The sequence below is a fragment of the Amblyomma americanum genome, chromosome 1 (genome assembly GCF_052857255.1).
Source record: "Amblyomma americanum isolate KBUSLIRL-KWMA chromosome 1, ASM5285725v1, whole genome shotgun sequence".
In the NCBI taxonomy this organism is placed as follows: domain Eukaryota; kingdom Metazoa; phylum Arthropoda; class Arachnida; order Ixodida; family Ixodidae; genus Amblyomma; species Amblyomma americanum.
The window spans coordinates 26,471,744-26,493,434 of record NC_135497.1 but is presented as its reverse complement, the minus strand read 5'-3'; the positions used below and the strand labels follow the sequence as shown (position 1 = coordinate 26,493,434).

Sequence of the window (21,691 nt, the reverse complement as noted above, 5' to 3'; positions counted from 1 at the left end):
TCCATTTGGTGCCATAGAGTGCGATAACTCATCAGCAGAGATTTAGATATTATTCTCAGCAGATACCTTGTGCAAGCAAGCAATGAAAAAAAAGAAGCAAGCGAACAAAGCGAGACTATAACACAATACTCATGTCTTTAAGAAATGCTAAGTGGCTATATTCCTGCTCCCAACTTGTTAATGGTGGAGTGGAAGTTACAGTGTGAGGTGCCAGCTTTTATGAGTATGCTGTATTCGTTTGCAAGCCTACCACACTGGCCTCAAAGTTGTTGCCTCGTGCCTGTAGCTTCCTCTCCACTGCCAACAAGTTGCGAAATGGAGCAAAGCTAATGTGCTCGCTTCTCCTCGGACAAAAATTGGCAGCACAGGAAAAGAGTGTAGCTGCACAATGCTGGCGACCACATGGCAAGGCATCTTGTACAGTCCATGGTAAAACAGCATGGAAAAACACGAGGACGGAGCAAACACGATGACACGAGCGATCGCTGTCTTTCAACTGGTGGTTTATTACGCACATGTGTGCATATACTATTCCCGCCAAACACTAAACAGAACAAAAAGTATGGATAGTAGTAACCAACTTGCCCAGCTTTCCGTACTTCTAAATATCTTATACAGTCTAGCATGCTTTGAAGCGTATCGTGTCTGTTGTGGCTGAAACGAACCAACAAATTTTTCCTCTCCTGACGCTTGCTTAATCCACAATAAACATGAGGGTGCAAGATAGAGCAATCCTTCATAGCAGCCTCCTTGCAAAAATAACTGTGTTAGAGCATTTAATTGCAGGTAGGTTAACCCTGAAGTGATCACCTTCAAATCGCATTAGATTGCCTGTCATTCAGGACCATAGACCAGTGAAATTCCTTGAGCCTTGCACATCGTGCAATATTGGACAATGTGCCTTGCCATCACCTGCTTGGGTGAGGAGACTGGTCATGTTTGGAGAGAGCATGAACAGTCTTTGGTTCTCATTTCTACAGCCTTTCATGGCACACGTGACTAATATTCGGAGGTGCAACGCAGTTGCCTGATAAAGGAGCCATTACTCATTGGCATGCACCCAAGCGTAGCCATACGGCTGCAAAAGAAAGCTATACAACTTTCTCAGAAACTTCGCAATTAAAGAAAAATTTTTCCTAGTTCACGGTTAGAACCCGAGACCACCACTTCACCGTAGCAGTTGCTCTACCAACTGAGCTAACCAGGACGGCAAGCTTATGGTAGGGCGAAAGCGAATGGATCAATTGATCAATTTGACCAACAGTGGCCTGATCTGCACGCTGCACCTGTTCATCTAAAATGCCAAAAATCTGGTTGGGGCCCATCAAGCTGCCATTTGTTTTGTCATGAAGCATGTTAGAATATTTGTTGTGAGGGTACCTCTTAGTGCTTCATTTGTCTACTCTTACAGGCGTAACGCCAGCTGATTTTGACAACCAAACCCTAGCTGTACTTCGTGGTCGCCTTGTAAGGTACCTTATGCGGTCTAAAGAGGTAAGTGCTGAGCTAGTGCTGCTCTATATATCTATTTTATTAAAGGGGTTGTAAAACGTTTTAAAAAAATTTTGAACGACGTGTGTATTTGGAGTCCGGACCCTTCACCCTATAGTGTGCCTTGATTCGTTTCACCGTCTGGGTTGATTTAATAGCAACAAAAGCATAATTGAAGTTTCCCTAGCGCACATCCCTTTGAACTCTAAGTAAAGCATGATCTTAGTGAGCCAATCAAAAAATTCTGAGATCGGCGCAGCATGCTGCCGTAGCGAGGCCTGTTGAGCCAAAGTTGACTGAGGTTGGAGCATTATATGGTATTGACTTTGGCGGGGATAACAGCAGCAACGAAGATGGAGCTTGTTCGGGCTGGAATTTTTTGTTTTGTACTACGTTTCGTTATGGTGTTTTCCTGATTCGGTCAGGATTAATTGTTAAACCCACTCGTGTGCGGCAACGACTAATGAAAACAACGAACTCTCGCAGCAACGGTACCAGTAGCAGCATCTGGCTACAGTGGAGGCTGCGGCAATGTAGCGCTCGTTCCTCTGGTAGGCGCGGAGATCTCACTACCTGAACCACACCTGCGAAATCTTTTGTTTCTTTCTTGGCGTATACGATGAGGATTTAACGAACTATTCTGACCGACTCATATAAGTACCCCACCCAAACATAGTATAAAACATAACTGACTGTCAAATGCTACCTCTGTGCAGAATTTGAGCCCAAACAAAAAGTTTGCTGGGAACTTCTGTCAAACTTGTTTTGAGGAGTCTAGCCCAACAGAAGCACACTTATTATAACCAGTTTCCTGAAGTCATGGTAATGGAGCTTTTAGTTTGAAAACATCCTCTCAGTTTGCAACTGCCTGGTTGGCGGCAACTGCGCTAAAGTTCATAATAGGTTTGCGTGTTCACTAGGCAGAGGCCATTTGGGAACACTGGGCTAAATGGGCAGGATCGTTGCATGCAGCTATTGACACCTGCCCAGTTACTAGACACACCCTCCAAGCAGAGATAGTGGTACTGGCAGTTATGTTTTGTGTACTTCGTAAATCAGTGGGCATGTGATTGATGTGTTGGTTCACTTTGGCTCACTGGGCAACTTCTGAAACTGAATGTTGCTTCCACTCATATATGTTGTGCAGCACACTCTGAAATACTAATGGTTGGCATAGCGAGCACTCAAACATGCACAACGTGCCGAAGACCACAACCTAACATAGCTATGACATAGAGTGGTGAGCTGTGGAGAGTAACCGAAGGAACAGACGTGACAGGGCCACAGGGCGACAGCACCGATTAACGCGGAGTACAATTTTGTGTGCAAATAATTTACACTTTTTTTATTTTTTAACTTTAGTATAAATCTGCTATTTTAGGGCAAATAAAAGTTAAAGACGTGTCTACTTTTATGAAAGTCTTAAGCTGATGTAATCGACTAAAGCTTATGCCATCCTATGATGTCACATGGTCGTTCTAGGAACACAAAAAGGCTAATATTCAAGCGGGCTTTATTAAATGTAGACTCAATATTGCGCAGAAATATTGAGGTGTCGGAATGTCTGATGCTTATTGAAGTAATGCAAATTAAAACCGGGCAGCTTCGTTTCTTTTTCACAGGCCCTTTAAAGGTGTACAAATCACATGTGCACAAACTGCAGTTGAATTAAAAATTATCATAATTTCAGATTACTATTGGCCGTGTGACAAAGGACAATGCCATTGACGTCGACTTGTCCTTGGAAGGCCCCTCTTGGAAAGTGTCACGACGTCAAGGCGTCATCAAGCTTCGCAACACAGGAGAGTTTATCATTGCCAACGAAGGAAAGCGACCAATCTACATTGATGGCAAGCCGGTTATGGCTGGCAACAAGCACAAGCTGAACAATAACTCCGTTGTTGAGGTAAGGTAGTGCCCAACTACACATGTTCTTTGCTGTTGTTTTGTTGTTGTTAGAGGTGTTAATGCCCTCCTTCCTCTTTCTTCCTTTGTCTTCTCAGTATTCCAACTTTCAAAATGAACACTGTCTCAGTGCAAAAGTGACAGGATTATTACAATGTACAATAGGCAAGTGGCTTTGACTCCAGAGGAACAAGTGTCCTGGGGATTGGGAATTGTCTACAGTGAATATACAGGTGCCAAAAACTCTTATGTAGAGCCATGCCGTGTGGCCAAAGTCATTACCACAAGCTCGAAGTGTTTCAATCTAAACAGCTCTTGTCCTCATCTTGAAGAACTTGAGAAGGTGGGCTGCAGGAAAGGGTACAAAGGAGGGGAAAAAAAATGTAAAAAAAGCCGAGGTCATCGTTGCTTGTGTAAGCTTCAAAGTCACGAAACTTTTCTAGCTTTAAAACAGGGGAAAGAAAAGAAAAGAGGAGTACATGTGCCTCTTAGTTGATGTTCACACTTACCTACATGGCCAGTCTTCCCTATAAACTCTTGTCCTATATTTTTTAATTCCTTACGGCATATTCATAGGGGTCATAGAATGGGTCATAGAATTATACAGTACAGTCGCCGACTGATATTTCAGAGTCGAAGAGTCCCGAAAAATGGTCCGAATAATCGAGCAGTCCGAAAAATCCGTGAAGTACAAAAAAATCACTTTATCGCAATGAAATCACCTTAAAAATGTCACTGATTTCACCTTGCGGAAAATTTCTCTTGCTGGCGACGATTTGCGCCTGTATTTGCGCCAAAGTGTTGCTTTTACTGTACACGCTAGACAGCAAGGTCACGACGTTTAGTTGAATACTTCCCACGCTTCTTTGATGGACCCGGCGGACCCAGCGGCACTGGCGGGGCCATGTTGTCCACAACCCGAGTGTGCACCACACCGCTCGTCGAACACATGCAAAGACCAGGCTCTTTTTTGTTCAAAGTGGTGGAACCGCCGGACACAATCACAAAATGGTGAACGGATATAACTTCCTGAAGACGGAGCGCCACTCGGTCAATGCGAAAAGCAAGCTGATGGCGATGACAATCCGACTGCCACCTCGAAGTGTCAGAGATCGCAGGGACCTCTATTGGCAAAAATCAGGACTGAAAGTATGTCAAGCCAATCCAACTGCAGCGTAAATCTACCTCAATCCAAGATGGCGCTTTTTGCGCCGGTAAGATGGCCGATATTGTCCCGCAGGCGACTCATATTAGTCCGAAAAATTGAACTTTCGGACTTTTGAAGCCCGAAATATGCGTCGTGAATATGTATGCGCTTCTTTACCCGTCGGCTACTGTATCTCCAGCCTGATCATATGTTAATCGTAGTGGAAGGGTGTTTGTCGGTAGCACAAGTCACATTAGCTATTGCCCGTGTCAGTCACCTGCCACTTGTAATTCAGTTGTATCAGGCAATATGCAACTGTGTTTTAAATATTGCAGCACCCAGTTTTCAAGGTCTACATTATCATAACTTTCATGTGTCTTGACAAAGAGCACAAGGTCAGGTGCCCACGGTGCTCCATGGCTGCTTGCCCCTTTTGCTATAGGGACCATGCCGAGATTCACATTGTATATACAATTTTGCTTGCATCACACCGAAGTCAGAGTTTCGTCAAAGTAAAATTTTTGGGCCCATGCTTTGGCTTAAGCCTTAACTCTGGATGGCATGCAGTGTCGCCTGCCCATGACAACTGCACCACATTAAATGAGTAGACACACCAAATTTTTGGATGTATGTTTTTTCTTTAGAACTTTGTGCAAGACAATAGTGTATGTGAGTCATGACGTGGAATTCACCTCTACCTGCTAAATAATTTATAATTGAATATTTTTTAGTGCCATAGACCAGTTGAAGTCACATGAGTCATACAAAAACTGCAGTATAATCGCTGCTTGTTCATTTATTGCGATTCCAACTCTTGGGCAGGCTTGCATAAGAATTGTTGCGAATTTAAATGAGCAAAGCAGCAACCATACTGCAGTCTCTTTACGTGTCACCTGACCTCAAATTGTCTGCGACTTCACAGTTGTCATTTGGCCGCTGAACCCAAAGGAACATGAGAGGATAAATTCAATTATATATTGCGCAGCGGTCGTACGCGAATACCACGTGGTGATTTATATATTGTAATGTCTAAAACACATCATTTGAAAGAAAAAAATACTACTAAAATTAGGTTTCTACTCTTTTAAAGAGCAGTTGTAAGCGGTGTTGCTTTGGCTGGTACCATTGCTGCTGTGCTGGGTACCCCAGCAAAGACAATTTCCTAATGAAAGCAAGCAACTTTTCATGCAAAAACTTCATGGACAACTGACGTTAGTGCAGTAATCAGAAGCAACATTTGACCACTCTGCTTGATCTTGCGTGAAAGCCCTGGTATCTGTCTCACAATGCTTGAAAGCTGAGAGAACACACACTGATCTCATGGCACCAGCTGGCCGGGCAATTTTAATGTACACACTTCTTGAATAATTTTGGATGTCAACCAGCCTGAGTACGTCAGCAGCCCGGTGGCGACTCGTGCATTTCATCCCACACAGGCTACCCACTTGGGAGCAAGATGTACAGTAGCCGACGGGTAATTCGGACTCCAATAATTCGGACTTGTAGGATATTTCGGACCTCGATGAGGCACCGTCAGTTGCCCCATAGAAGCGCATATATATTCGCGACGGATATTTCGGACTTCAAAAGTCCGAAAGTTCGATTTTTCGGACTAGTTTCAGTCACCTGCGGGCCAAAATCGGCCATCTTATCGGCTTTTTCACCGGTGCAAAAGGCGCCATCTTGGATTGAGGTGGATTTGTGCTGCAGTTGGCTTGGCTTGACACACATTCGGTACCTCATCATTGCCAGTAGAGGTCCCTGCGATCTCTGACACTTCGAGGTGGCAGCCGGATTGTCATCGCCGCCAACTTGCTTTTGTCGCCGACGTTGTCGCGGGCAGTTATTGCTTGTCTCATACGTTTAAAATTGGTTGTTGGGTGAAGGAAATTGTGCCGGAGCTATCTCACATCTCAGCGGGAAGGGATAAAGGGGGGACTGAGAGAAGAAACGAAGAAAGAGGTGCCGTAATGGAGGGCTCCGGAATAATTTCGACCACCTGGGGATCTTTGACGTGCACTGACATCGCACAGCACACGGGCGCCTTCGCGTTTCTCCTCCATCGAATGCGGCCACCGCTGTAGGGTTCCAACCCGGGTGCTCCGGATCAGTAGCCGAGCGCCCTAACCACTGAGTCACCGCGGCGGGTCTCATACGTTCGCCATTCGCCGTTTCGTCACTTGGGTTTCTCTGACCGCGTTGACCGAGTGGCGCTCAGTTTTCACGAAGTTACATCTGTTTGCCGTTTGGTGATTGCGTCCGGCGGTTCCGCCGCTTTGACCGAAAAGTGCCTTATCTTTGCGTGTGTTTAACGAGCGGTGTTGTGCACACTCGGGCTGTGGACAACATGGCCCCGCCGGGTCCGTCAAAGAAGCGTGGGAAGTATTCCAACTAAATGCGGTGTCCTTGCTGTCTAGCGTGTACAGTGAAACCACAACCTTGGCGCAAATCGTCGCCAGCACGAGAAATTTTCCGCAAGGTAAAATCAGTGACATTTTTAAGCCGATTTCATCTCAATAAAGTGATTTTTTGTACTTCACGGATTTTTCAGACTGTTCGATTATTCAGACCATTTTTCAGGTCTCTTCGAGTCCGAAAAATCGGTCGGCGACTGTATTACGGTTGCTGCACTTTCTGCAAACTGTGGGGTACAGCGAATAAATGTCACATGGCAGCCAAGTCTGTTATAAGCAGACTCAACCGCATATGTGGTGCAGTTAATTTAGAGTGCATACCATAATTGAGTGAAGCAGAAATTTGGGCGAATTGGTATGCATTGATTGTATTGGAACAGCACTTGTCTTGTCTGTGTCCCGCTGCTGTTGCGCTGTTTCCCTACATTGAATGCATACCATAAGTGTATCCACAACTTTAAGTGAGCATTCAGGAAAAGATAGCTTTCATAGCTTTTGCACAGAAGTCGGTGTTTGGTGTTAACTCGATTTACATATTCTCTGCTGTTTATTGTTGTCTCTAAGTTTTGCACAATATGGTGCTGTTACCCTCAAGTTTTAAGAAGATAATAAGCCAAAGTGATGTTTTTTTTTCGTTCCATGGGGATTTTCCAAATCTCATTTCACCTGTTTGCACTAGACTAGACTTACTAGCTCCCCAAGGGGTCCGTGGGTGTTGCCATCCTAAGCGGGAAATGTCACGAACTGTGGCTCGTAGCTGCCTTCATTCCTCTTGCCTCACGTGCAGACAGTGCCGAAGGAGATAATTCTCGATGCATTCCCTCATGACGAAAGGAGGAGCCCCTCCTCTCCCTCCCTTACTAGGAGAGGCAGTAGCATGTCATAGCACCTGCATCCCTTGTCTTTTTCTCTGCTACCTGCAACCAGGCCAGTCATGGGGCTTTCCTGAAGTTTCACTAGCAAGTCTTGACAGCAACCTGGCACTTAGGTTCCCGTTCAAAACTGTCTATAAAGCAAGTCATCTGCAATAATGAATTGTGAAGGAAAACAAGAAACATTTATTTAGGGAAAATAACTTTGTGACAGTGAAGTCATAATGAGACAAAAGCTTGGAAGCTTTAAGTGCTTATCCTGATTGTCATTTTATTTTAAGAAAATTTGCTGTGGAGTGAAGTGCCTTCTGGGCCATGAGATGCGTGATGGCATGTCTCTTACTAAGGATGGTCACATCTCATGAACTGCTGTTAGATATCTGCACCCATACGCCCAACAGGAGCTGAACAGGCCAAAGGAACAGAAGCGCTGAGAGAGCTTTCTGAGAGAGCGGTAAAATTTTGCTCACCGAGCACACCCCTTGCAATGCTACGGCGCAAGTCTGCCCGCGGTCTTTTGGCCACTTTTTGGCATCCAAGAGACCGCAGTCTTCTGGCATTGCAAAGCGTCACAAAAATTTTATTTTCCTTTGGATTCTATCACGGGGGACACCACTGATGCGACTGCGCCCGATTCAGGCGCGCTTCCGTTCGCATCCGCTGTAAACAGCTTGGGGCACTTGGCACTCGCTTGGTACCCGTTACTAGGCCGGTCATTGGTCGTAGGTTTGGTACTTTTGTGTCCTGTTCTGTGCCTGCTTGAGACTAATTCGTCGGCGTATTAATTTGTCACTGCATGCGTCAAAGGGTTGCCACCGCGGCGGCGATGCCTCCGCTCGCCACTTCACTCTAAGCGGGTCACGCTCTTCGTGTGCTTCGAGTAATGTGGCTTAAAATATATTCGTTTGGGTCGGGACCGGAAGAAATTTCGAGTAAAGTGATTTCGTTATAATGAGTGATTACTGTATAATGTTCTGCACGTAGTAAACGTGCCACTCTTGGCACCTCTTGTGTGCGTTTGTCTTACTGAAGACAAAGGATATACACAGTGTTCCCTGCAAATGGCAGTGTACAAGAGGCATGGTAGTGAAGTTCTTTGAATTAATTTCATCCACCTGAAGTTCTTTAACGTGTTGTGTGACGTCGGTGCACATTAAAGAATCCCAGGTGGTTGAAATTATTCTGGAGACCCCACTAGAGCATCTCCATAGCCCACTAGCAGTTTCTGAACGTTAAAACCCTGCACAATGTACCAATGTATATTATAATCCTGTGACGTGCAATGCCTGAAGACAGCGTTACCATGTTACAGGTCATATTGGGCACAGCTGTATCTCTTGATGTGGTCATTAGTGCTTATTACTACCAGAAACACAAGATGGTAGTGCAGTTCTTATTTATGGCTTTGTGCTGTGCGGGTGGAGTAACTATAGTCATTTGGGTCTACCATGCTGCAGCTCTGTCAAGTGCTTTTCATTTTTCAACCCTGTGTGATTTTGTCAAAAGGCTTGCCTCACCAGCTAATATGCTTCTCTTTGCGCCAATATGCTTGTCTCAGTGGAGCGACTGTCGCACTAAGTTTTAGCTTAGCGCTTAGCATGCTCACTCCTTACTCTTTCTGGTAGGATATTAGCTTGCTGAAGCACATTATAAGTGAGCGTAATGGTAAGATCAAGATAGATCATTGCGTAGGAGGCATGAAGACCCAGTAAAGTCTAGTCTGGAACAATATGAAAGGGAGCAAATTTGGAGCATTCATTTATTGATTACTACATGGTTATGTGCACCAGCGCAGTTTTTTTTTGTAACTAGTTTTCTTCTTGGGGTACAATATCGAAAAGTCATTATCAAATTTAGTGACAAAATAACCAGAAAAATTGCAATTTTTGGCAAAAAGTTTGTTCTCTTTCATATTGCTCATGACTGCACTGTGACTGGGGATTGTCACCAGCATGTGACTGTTGTGTAATAGAGTGCCACTAGTTTGTAGCTGCCTTGTGCTTTGTACTTGGCTCTTTCATCTGCTAAGCTAATTTTTTATGCATGACATGTTAAATTGGAATGAATGGCTTATTGAGTGTTTGGAGCTGTTTACTTGGCCGGCAAGGTCATCACTGCTCCCATGTGACCCCATTGGATCTAACTGCTACAAATGTGAAAGCTATGCTAGTTTCCATGTGACAAAGTTTGCAGCTGAGGTGAAAAATACCGTATAAACACGTGTAAGGGCCGCACTTTTTTTTTTGCGGATTCAAGGGCCAATTTTTGGGGTGCGGCACATACATGTGATGTGGCAAAAAAAATTTAAGTAAAAACAGACCAATTAGGAAATGAGCGCCATTTATTCTACGTTCAATCCTAACTCTCGTCTTCAGACTGCGAGCTCGTGCTATGCTCTGGTGCATGCTCATCCCTCAAGTCACGCAGCATGTCCATTGTCAACGTGTAGCCGTTGTTCCGCACTTCCATCACATAGAAAAGCAGCGCTTCCAGTTCCGGAAACTTGAATGGCTTGCCTTCGAAAGCGTGCTTTTTCTACTTGTGTTTCTAAATGCATCCTTTTGGTTGCGCCATCGTCAGACCCACTTGGCCACGTTGAACTTCCTGCCCGCCGCACGCTTGCCGTGTTCGAGAGCAAATTCCCAGCCGTGTAGCTATTAAGGTGCTTGACCATCGTGCTAAAATTGCAACACTCGACGGCAGCACACGAAAGCCACAACTACAGTGAGCTTACGCTACCACAACTCCTGTGCCTTTGACAGCCACGAAAAGCTGTGGCTGGCGATACTGATGCCAATAAGGATAGCGGGAGCTTGCGGCAGAGGAATAAATTTCTCCGCGAACACTGCCTCAGTGTTCGCCTTAAGAGTGTTAGTTACGGGAGCTTAAAGTTCTTACATTGGTATGCTCAGCAAACGTGGAGAAGACCAAATCCAAACATCCACGGATATTTCCTTTCCAGAAGCCTTTCTTGGATGGATGGATGGATACGGCTGAACCCTTTAAATCGGGCGGTGGCTCAAGCCACCTAGCCATGACCTATGAAATTTTACTCTTGTCTTGATTTTAGCCACCAGTCAGATAACCTTTGCTTGATTACTTCTACCCACTTAAAATCTACTTTTCCTTCACTGTCCTTAAACCCCAATGCCTTGGATAAATCAGCCCCGCTGCTTTCCACTGTAGGGTGAAGCTCTTTACAGAAAAGTATCAAGTGTTCAGCCGTTCCCTCCTCCTCTCCGCACGCAACGCACATGTCTATCTCGTGGTACCTAACTCTATATGTTTTAGTCAGAACTCCCGTCCTGGCCTCAAACAACAAGGAGCTTCCCCTACAATTATCATAGATATTTTCTTTGGCAATTTCCTGCTTAAAAATCCTGTATGTTCCCTGTGCTGACTTCGTCAGCATCCCTGTTTTCCACAGAGCTCTCTCTGTTTCTTTAACCATTTTCTGAACCGATAATTGCTGATTTGGCCCCCTACTAATAATAATAATAATAATTGGTTTTTGGGGAAAGGAAATGGCGCAGTATCTGTCTCATATATGAACTATGCCGTAAGGGAAGGGATAAAGGAGGGAGTGAAAGAAGAAAGGAAGGAAGAGGTGCTGTAGTGGAGGGCTCCGGAATAATTTCGACCACCTGGGGATCTTTAACATGCGCTGACATCGCACAGCACACGGGCGCCTTGGCGTTTTCCCTTCATGCTGTTCAGATATTTTCTTGTCAATTTTCTAGTTTGCTTTCTCCATTTCGTGTCAACATTCCTTATATACAGGTATCTGAAAACTAAGACACAAGCAGCGTCATCTATCTTATGAGTTTTGAACTACTGCTGTGATTTACAACCACCTTCGTTATATTCGGCATATTCCTGCGTTATATCAGTTAATAAATTTTATAAGCATGTGCATCACAACACGATGAATCGTTTGACACCATCTGGAACCCCCTTAATGGCCGTCTGAAGGTCCTCGGAATGCATTGTTTGTGGGCGGAAAGGTCGTCGTTGCAAATTCCACACATATTTTGGGCTTGATCTTAATTAGTAATTTTATCCTCAGGAACATGCCAAGTCATTTGACACCACTTCGAACATTCTGCATTAAACAGGCGGCCCTCAAATTTTATGCAAATAGTGGTCCGAGGTATCACTTGAGGCGCTATGCGTCCGTCGTTTCTATGTGATATAGTATGGGCGCGTGGTTACTGTTTGGTCAATTGGGCCTTCATTGCAGACAGACGTGACCTTGACAAACGTAAGTGTAAGTAGTTAGAGCTAACGCTCTTGAAAGTTAATGAGGATGATGACCCGCGCGTGCATTGTGAAGGCTATTCCCACGTGGGTCGTGAAGCAGTGGAGTGCTTAGCAGTGCGAGATCTGTATGTTGGACTAGCTATAGGAAACAATGCACTGAAAATGGTTACTTGCTAGCACTGCAGCTGCCTGCAGGTGCAGAGGTGTGGATTTGCTAAAAACTGGTTCACTCCACACAGCCAAAGAGGTGCCTAGCGTTTTTAGAATGGATTTTGTGATGCTTGACCATATGCCAATGCATCAGGCTGCCTTTTCAACATCTTTTTGATTTTTTTTGCTGCTATCTGTCCTCAAAATGAGGCTTGCTTTCTTTCCTGTGCATGGGTACCCTCCGTTTTCCCAATGTATTTCAGGCAAACTTTTTTTGGGGGGTGAAAATCCCAAAGGCAAGCTTCAGTTATTTAATGTCCAGAATTAAGGCCTCACCTGAGAGCTGAGTGCCTTTCTGTGCTGTATGTAACTTAGCTCTTAATATCCTTTTCAGATCGCAGGCCTGAGGTTTGTGTTCCTTGTGAACCAGGACCTGATCAGTGTCATTCGTTCGGAGGCACCTCAGTCATCATAGTGACGCCAAGAAAACAGAAGACCCTCTCTTGACACTGTGTTCTTGTGAAACTACAAGAAAAATTTCATTCACTTTTTTATAAATGTAAAATTTAATTCTTTTTTTCCAGCAGGTTTGTCAAGCTTATGCATGTGTTAAAGAGTTGTAAATATGCCTTGTTGCCTGTAGCAAAGAATCTTATACCCCTGTCACACGGGCACTCTAAAGGCACTTTGAACTAATGCTCCTTTACGATCCCAAAGGAGCACTACTTCAAGGGAGTTCGTCCGTGCTACACGGTTGCGGAACGACCTTCGCAAGAAGTTTTTAGCGCCCTCATCGGCGAAAAGCATTATTAAAATTGCAAACCTCACTGCACATGTAAATACAGAAATGTCACATTTTTTTTTAGTAAATTAGGTTTATAACCGTATTATGGTAAAGCAACGCAATTTTAACTGCAATAATGACATGATTTTCCAAGTACAGAGCATAACATCACAGTGCTGGCCACACTGAGCCCTACTCGCTCAGTCTGGCTCAGGCTCAGCTTCGTTCTTCGGTTGTTCCCTTTGGTTCTTCTACCCCTGCGATCGTTGTTTTTGTGGTCCCGTTTTTCTGGTGTGCCTTGTGTTCGGCGGTCTCCATCAAAATGAGTGACGATCCACGCGACGAGAGAAAATTTGAAATTGCGCTTGCAATGAGTGTGGTTTTGTCGTCGTCCGTGGACCTTGCGCTATCAAGGCGAAAGGTGCGTGAAATAAGGCGGCGTCTCTTGGCGAATAACGCCTTGCTTATAGCACTGGCCTCGTCTCGGCGCACAGTGCGGCGGCAAGTGTGGGCATACCCCCGCAACGAACGGTGGTTTGAAGACACGCTGCCTGGTTTAGGTAGCCGACACTTCCGGCAATCTTTTCGCGTGTCGGAGACAAGTTTTCGCTATCTTGTCGATGTTTGCCGACCAGCAATGGAGCGACAAATCACAAACATGCGTGAGCCCATCCCCGTAGAGAAACGCGTCGCAGTCGCTTTGTACAAGCTCTGCTCGTGCGCAGAGGACAGAGCCGTCGCTGACGTCTTTGGCATTGGGCGGTCAACAGTCAACGAGCTCTACAGAGAATTCTGTGAGACTGTCGTGGCTACGCTGGAACACGAGTGGGTGAAAATGCCCACTGCCGTCGACATGCGTGCTCACATAAGAGAATTTGAAGCTATGTGTGGGTTCCCGCAAGCCGTTGGAGCGCTGGACGGATGTCACATCGCAGTGTCGCCACCGAAGGAGCATGCCAGTGACTATTATAATTACAAAGGATGGTAAGTAGTCAACGAGTTCTGATAATATTGAAAGGACCATGCAGGAGACGTCCACTATATTTGCATGTACTGTGCGGCTTGACACCAGCACAATTAACTTGTAGCAGTCATACATTGGAGACGCCGAGTTTTTATTTCTCACATACTATGTTCATTGCCACTTGTAAAAAAAAAAACTCATAGCAGTTGTAAATAAAATGTCCATCTTTTCATAGTTACATATATTGTGCTCTTCGTCTGTAAAACAATATATAGCCATTGTAAATGCGAGTTTTCTAAGCGTATGTGTTGAGGTAATTGTTTTATGGTCAAGATAGGATAGAACAAACGTATGAGCTACTGATGTGGAAGCATATGAAACAAAGGCAGGAATGCATCTTGTGACATTAGCAAGCAATTTGAAGCACTCCATGTGCGCATCGTGTTACTTCTTTTTATAATATTCCTCCTTCATTGCGGTCCTCATGAGAGTACATATTTGATGACTCTTTCTGAATGCAGTTTGTTGTATGGTCATGAAATATTGTGATTTGCAGGTACAGTGTCATTCTACTGGCCCTTGTTGACCACAAGTACCATTTCCGGTTCGTGAGCGCTGGTTCACCGGGGCGGTGCCATGACTCATATGTATACCAGAACTCCACGTTGGCCAGGATGGTTGAGTCACCGATATTCAGTGCGCCAACTGCCACCATCAACAGAGTGATTGTGCCACCCTTGATCCTGTGTGATCAAGCATTTCCACTGACACCAAACTTAGTGAAGCCATTTAGAAGCCTGGATACTTGCGATGGGCACAGGAGCTACAACTACCACCTGTCCAAGTGCAGAAGGGTTGTGGAAAACGCATTTGGGAGGCTTAAAGCAAGGTTCAGGCTCATTTCAAAAAGAATGGATGCGAACGTCAAGAATGTGGCACAAATAATAAGGGCGTGTTGCGTGCTCCACAATATTTGTGAGCATTTTAATGACTCTGTGGCACAGCAGTGGTTGCACGAGGTAGAAATTGACGACGCTGTGCATGTGCAGCCTGCACATTCCTCTGATGTTGTAACTGCAAATGGTGCAGATGTTAGGGAAGCACTTGTCGAGTACTACCAGCAGTTTGAACAACACTAGAAATATTTGTCTTGGTACACATGTCTGCGGAAAGAATGTGTCATTCTTTGTGTTGTTTGAATAATGTAGTCTTCAACAGATTTTTATCCTATGCCCATTTGCCCCCACAGTGGCCTTATGCCTTCATCTCATAATAAGGGATTTTCAATTAATCTCTCTGCCTAGTGCCTAATAATAGACCTACTGATGGAGAGTTGGGCTAAACAACATGCACGTTTAGTATTACTGTTCCATGTTCATTTGCCCCACAGCTTTTTTAAGGGCACAGGGTAAGCCCTATACTTCCCATGCATTTTAGGCCATGTTGAGGTACATGTTTCTCACTAACTAATAACAGTAGCCTAATAATACATATATCATTGTTTGCCAAATTTTGTGCTCTTTTTACTGAACTAGACTATTTGAAATGTGTTGAAAATTCGATTTTTAATAAAATTTTTTCCGGTAGTACACAAATCTGGCCTTTCTTTGCGCATTTCAAAATTCATAACAGAATAACTGCTCAGTGAAATTGCTTAATTCTAGTTCAGTAGTTGGCAACACTTATGTAGATAATTGAAAAAAAAAATCAGCCGTTTGTCTTGAAAGGCATTGGAAATAATGGTACCTTTGTAAGAAAAAACACTGTTTTGAGATAATAGAGCGTAAAGAAAAAAAAGATGTGAAAAACCATTTTTTATTAGCAGAAACGCCTCCATAGTAATTGGTTTAATAGCCCCCTGCTTCGTAGTCACAGTCGCCGTCATTTTTTCGCTTTTCGGCTTGTCGTTTTGACTGTCGGGCCTCTTTTGTAAGTTGTCGTGTTGCTCGGTCCGCAAAGTACATGCGCTTATGGTCAGCTTCCCTCAGCCACTTGATGGTGTTGCTCCCTGGGTTCAATCCACACGCCTTCAAAACGTTGGCCCGTGCAATGCTACCATCATTAAATGAAAGAACAGCATCCAGTGTTGCCATCCGTAGGGTCCGAAGCCTAACAAACACATTCTTTGGCGCGCGTTCCCAAACAACATGGTTGAACGACTCCTTTGCATTTTGAGTTCGCCCATGCAGGCACTTCTCTAGGAGCTCAGCTTTCGATAGCTCCCTATAAATGGGTTTGATAGCCTCCAAGACAGACGCAGGCAAACTCTCCTTGTGGAAAAATGGCTTGCCCTCTGACTGACTTCTGTTGAAGGCACACCACGTATCAGGTCCCTTTGGGCAAAGTGCATGGCATGGGTCATCATCTGTGGCCGATAAGTGGAAGAAGGTTGCCCAAACGGCCTTTCGCATTCCATCCAGGTTTCCTACATCTCAAGTTATCAGCAGCAACCAACACCGGCACAATTTACAATACTGATCGAAAGGGATAGCACTCGGACGCAGCTGCATGAAGGTTGCAGAAACGTGGAAAAAACGTGCAAAGCGTCTCAGGATTGTCTTGGCTAAAAAAGAGGAGCTGTACAATAGTTGCCAGACAATTTTTTATATGTAGCTGATTTTAGACAAGTTTTGAAATCAGGTGGTCGACTTTTTGGTTGAAAAAATTGACGGTAATCCTTAAAGGGGGCGTGGCCGCTCACTACTTGGTTTCGGAAAAAGCGTTTTTCAGCCGTAAATATGGCTTTCTGAGGAAAGTGCGAGCATGGAACATGTGTAGAAAGAATTGAGCTTCTAAAATTCCAAAAGAAAAAAAAAAACGATTTTTTTTCTAATTTTACCTTACCCTGTGCCCTTAACTCATTTGTACTCAGTGTCTGCTTAACATAGGCTGTGAAGAGCAGAGGCTGGGCAACACAAGTTTGTTCTAAAGCATATTGCTGGTGCTGTGGGCCATGATTTTGTAATTTTTCCTTTGTCGTGGCACATTGTGGTGCTTTGTGAATAGCTGCCGATTCAGGCTGCAAATCCATGTGTACTGCACATTGAGGTCCAATTTGTACTTTGTCTACAGTGTCATTCGAGTCCTAGAATATGTACTACACGACTTGAATACTGTTAATGGAAACAAAGACTATATGCACCTAACTTTATTTGCATGTTCTCTTTCAAATGATGGGTTATACATTTCAATATATCTGTCATGGTGTGGCTTATTGCCTTCAGCTGCTAAATAACTTTAAATTCAGTTTGAACTTGATGCTCTTTCGATTTCATCAACCGAGCGATGGCTGTGATGTGTGTATGGTAAGTCACGGGGCACAAAAACAATATACGATATAATCGCTAATACATAGTTACAATTCATTGGAACATTTGACCAGCATTCTTCAAGAACGGGAATAATGACAAACTACGTAGCAGCAGTTATATTGCAGTTTTTTCATGCATCACGTGGCCTAAACACAAACTGCACATCGCAGCCATTGTTAGGTTGATGAAACCGAAACAGTGTCAAGAAGAAAAAGAATTATAAATGATTTAGCAGTTGTAGGCAAATACCACGGGGTGATCTATATGTAATGCTTAAAGCATCATTTGAAAGAACAAAAATAAAGCGTGCAAACAATAGGTGCGCCTACTCCTTCTAAGCTTTATTAAAAAACTTTCCCATTAAATCTACAAGCTTTTCTTGCGCATTAACGTGACGCTCCATTAATTGAGCTTCCTTCTCTGAGGCAGCTGCCAGCGCAATTCGAAGCTGGCGTTGCTCTTCAAGCAGCTGCTGCTGGAAGCTTGAGCTATCAGCTTTCCTCTTGTGTGTGCGCTGCCTCTGGTTGCTTGCTGGCTCCTGATTTTCAGTATTTTCCTCGCATACAGCTGCGCAAGAGTCAGCTGTATGCGGTGAAACTGGGGCATCCCAATCCTCAGTTGTGCTCCTAGAGGGGCTTGTGCGGGCTTCCATGCTGGCGATGAGCTGAAAAAACGAATGTGAGAGAATTAACATGCGCTTGTCATATTCCAAGTATTGGTGGCAATGAAAGCAGCAAAACGTTCTCGACGTAACCACTTTTGTGCAGACTTCTTCAAAAAATGACTTTCTTCTCAGGAGTTGCACTGAATTGCAATTAAAAATTATTGCACTGTACCGTAGCATACAAACAGCCTTTTGTATGGAACAGTAATCGTATAACATTTTCAGCAGTGAACAAGTTCACATTCACAAGCGGAATTCCTTGCATTAATGAAGAATTTCATTTTTGGAGAAAGCAGTGAATGTATGAGTCTGGAAATGCATGTAGGAGACCATGGAAGTGCTCTGTGCGTATTAATATGTGGTGTCATTTCTGTGCTGCTATACAACCAATAATGTGCACAAGGTTTGATGTAAAAGTGAGTGTAGTGGCATGGACTGCATTTTCGTTCACTTGGGTTATTAATTGCAAGCATTAATGCAGTGCCGAAAAAAACTGCTGCCCACCTGTTCTACTGTCATACTCTCATCAACCAATGAATGGTCATTGGCTGGCAGGCTGCCCAGAAACCTGTGAATTTCTGAGAAATAAATCCACGCAACTGGCGCTGAGCCCGTTGTCCTTTGTTTGGCACAGTTCCTGAAACAGTTTAACTCATTTGTTATTTGCACATAAGCGCCAGAATAAGCAGGAAATGGTGAATGGTAAGAGCTCGCTGCATGCAACAAGATCTAGGTACAAAAAGTAATTGTTTACGGTGAAAAGGCAATCTCGGAAGAGCATCGTAATATAGATAGAGGGTTGGGGGTCAGGACATTAAATGCAGTTGCACAGTCATTTATAATTTACTGTGATGTCGCTTCCAATAAAACCTTTCATCCCACCTTCTCGGCGACTACAATGCGCCTCAATCCTTTGTGAACTCACTCCGCAAACTTTCACGAAACCGTGCAGCACCTCCGCATTGATTCCTGTAAACGCACTAGCAACCAGCCCGGAACACCAAAGTCTAGACCAACAAATGCCTTACCTGTATGCTTGGGTGAGGTTGTCAATCTTCGACTGCACTTGTTTGCGTGATTTATTAATCCCGCTTCGGGCGAGGCCTTGCGCGATGGTCTCATATACTTTGGCGTTTCTCTTCTCTGCCCTGAAGCTATCAATGTTCTTCCCATATCGCGATGCAGAGCCCAAGTCTCCCGTTCGGTCCACGTGGTGCGCGGTTTCATCGGTTTGGCACTGCCAGACACCGCAGGTTCACCGCCACTCATTTTGTCGACGCACCACACACACACACACAAAAACAAGCACGAAACTGTATAAAAAAAAGAGCAGTGCAGTCTCGACGTGCGATAATCGTGAGCGAGCAGTGGCGACCTGAGTCTACTGGCAACAGCACCGCAGATGTGACGAGCTGCTCTCCGTCGCTACTCGCTACAAACAACAAACAACATGGCCGAATGGCGGCATATTTACCGTGAAGCTCGTATATCTGGAACGAGAGTATGGCGTGGTGATACTGCCACAAAACAAATGATCTTATATTTTAAAACACCACTAATCTTATGAAGTGAATTTATAAAATGAAAATTGAACGTTTCTTAATTTATTTATGCTGTTAACTCGCTGGGAGAGAGAGTACTCCCTTGAAGCCTCAAAGGACGAACTCGAGCTGCCTTGTTTCGAAGCTCCTTTGAGCTAGGTGTACTTTGGCGCGTCCGTGTGGCAGCGCGCGTTCGTCCTTAGAGTAATGAAGCATTAGTTCAAAGTACCTTTACAGTGTCCGTGTGACAGGGGTATTATACCCCTGTCGACAGGGGTATAATACCCCTATACCCCTGTCGACAGGGGTATAATACCCCGGTCACACGGACACTGTAAAGGTACTTTGAACTAATGCTTCATTACTCTAAGGACGAACGCGCGCTGCCACACGGACGCGCCAAAGTACACCTAGCTCAAAGGAGCTTCGAAACAAGGCAGCTCGAGTTCGTCCTTTGAGGCTTCAAGGGAGTACTCTCTCTCCCAGCGAGTTACAGCATAAATAAATTGAAAGAAACGTTCAAGTTTCGTTTTATAAATTCACTTCATAAGATTAGTGGTGTTTTAAAATATAAGATCATTTGTTTTGTGGCAGTCTCACCACGCCATACTCTCGTTCCAGATATACGAGCGAGTTGGGCTCAGTGTGGCCAGCACTGTGATGTTATGCTCTGTATTTGGAAAATCATGTCATTATTGCAGTTAAAATTGCGTTGCTTTAACATAATACGGTTATAAAACTAATTAACTAAAAAATGTGACATTTATGTATTTACATGTGCAGTGAGGTTTGCAATTTAAATAACGCTTTTCGCCGATGAGGGAGCTAAAAACTTCTTGCGAAGGTCGTTCCGCGACCGTGTAGCACGGACGAACTCCCTTGAAGTAGTGCTCCTTTGGGAGCGTAAAGGAGCATTAGTTCAAAGTGCCTTTAGAGTGCCCGTGTGACAGGGGTATTATACTTGTATATTAAAGGGCCCACCCTTGCCAAGTCTTTGTTCGTTTTTTCAAACCCTCATCACTTTTTTGTGTTATTTACATCCCAATTGGTTGTGTCATAAACATCACAGAAATGATATGCCATTATTGGCCAGCATTTTTTCTGAAGCAGATAGAGTAGTATATGTTTCCAGACGCATTGGAAGACAGTGTTGTGCCATGTGACTGGCCCAGCATAGCTGCTGCACCGATGGCAATGCGTGCTCTGCATTGAGCGTGCCCTAGTAGCTTTGAGGTACATGGTCCTATGAGAAAGCCTTGTAACCAGAAGTGCAGGTAGTCTTAACGGCCCTCAGCATTGTGCTGAAGTTCGCTATGATGACGCCACCAGTGCTGCTGTACATGGAAGTGCTAAGTACTAAACCTGGGGTTCTCAGTTTTTTTTTAGCCTTAGGGAACCTAAAAATCTTAAAGGTGCTGAGAATTTAGAAACCTCACACGTCTTGACTTCCATCCGTTCCTGCCTTGTATGCATGCAGGAAAGGGCCTGCAGGTGCACAGACCTTCAAAAATTGCCCAGATAGCATTAGTGTGGTTTGCAGTGGAAATCGCCGATTGTAGTTGTTTATGGGCATGTACAAAGTTTCTTAAAAAGGGTGTCAATGGGTCGAAATTGTAACATCGAAACACCAAGATTTGCCTGGTGAGTACATGAAGGATCAGGGGATCCGTATTGATTGTTTCAAATATGCACATGACACTGCAAATGTAGAAAAAATAATTGATGCAAGTGAAAAATATTGTCTGCGTGAAAATGGCAGAGGACATGTTATCAAACTTGTTTGTTTACTGCGTTCAATAGTTCACATTAGTGCATGTCTAGAATATAAAGGATGATAATTTCGTCTGAAGCAAAGAAATCTGTCCTAGTTGAACGTTGCGTACGTAAAGCCCTGAATTCGCAGTGTACACAATTATGCGCAAAGCGCATGAAGGGAGGGCGCAGCAGTCCTCACCGGTCTTGTGGCGAAAATGTATAGTGAAATATGCAGCAGAAATTTCGAACATTTCATTTTTTGTGTGTGTGGCGTTCAAGAACTTAGTGATGCTTGTGATTTGTTCCGAGGTATCACAGATTCGGCGAATTTTCAACGATGGAGCGCCGGAGTCTTGGTGTCATCGTATCATTGTTCCTGTGAGCATAGCGGTCTCTATTAATTTTCGGTGCTCTGCGCAAAAGCAAAAATAAA

General features: G+C 44.3%; 3 protein-coding genes across 3 annotated transcripts in view; 2 read left to right on the top strand and 1 right to left on the bottom strand.

Annotated features, from left to right (window-relative positions):
* Nucleotides 1–12,771, top strand: part of Rcd5 (microspherule protein Rcd5) — a 101,330-nt gene extending 88,559 nt beyond the window's left edge. Inside the window, exons 4-6 of the mRNA XM_077645005.1 lie at nucleotides 1,412–1,494; nucleotides 3,182–3,397; nucleotides 12,634–12,771. Coding sequence (XP_077501131.1) covers nucleotides 1,412–1,494; nucleotides 3,182–3,397; nucleotides 12,634–12,714 — 380 coding nt within the window. The 3' untranslated portion in view covers nucleotides 12,715–12,771. The remainder of the gene's footprint in view (nucleotides 1–1,411; nucleotides 1,495–3,181; nucleotides 3,398–12,633) is intronic.
* A 574-nt stretch (nucleotides 12,772–13,345) lies between these two features.
* LOC144111916 (uncharacterized) lies at nucleotides 13,346–18,571 on the top strand. Its single transcript, XM_077644990.1, has 2 exons — nucleotides 13,346–14,007; nucleotides 14,544–18,571. Exons 1-2 carry the CDS (start codon nucleotides 13,346–13,348, stop codon nucleotides 15,124–15,126), a joined length of 1,245 nt encoding a protein of 414 aa, XP_077501116.1. The 3' UTR covers nucleotides 15,127–18,571.
* LOC144123169 (uncharacterized) lies at nucleotides 15,789–20,742 on the bottom strand. The gene is made up of 3 exons (XM_077656075.1): nucleotides 20,722–20,742; nucleotides 18,990–19,199; nucleotides 15,789–18,691 (listed from the first exon to the last, which is right to left on the bottom strand). The coding sequence occupies exons 1-3, from the start codon at nucleotides 20,740–20,742 to the stop codon at nucleotides 18,422–18,424; spliced, it is 501 nt and encodes a 166-aa protein (XP_077512201.1). The 3' UTR covers nucleotides 15,789–18,421.
* Nucleotides 20,743–21,691: the final 949 nt, after the last annotated feature.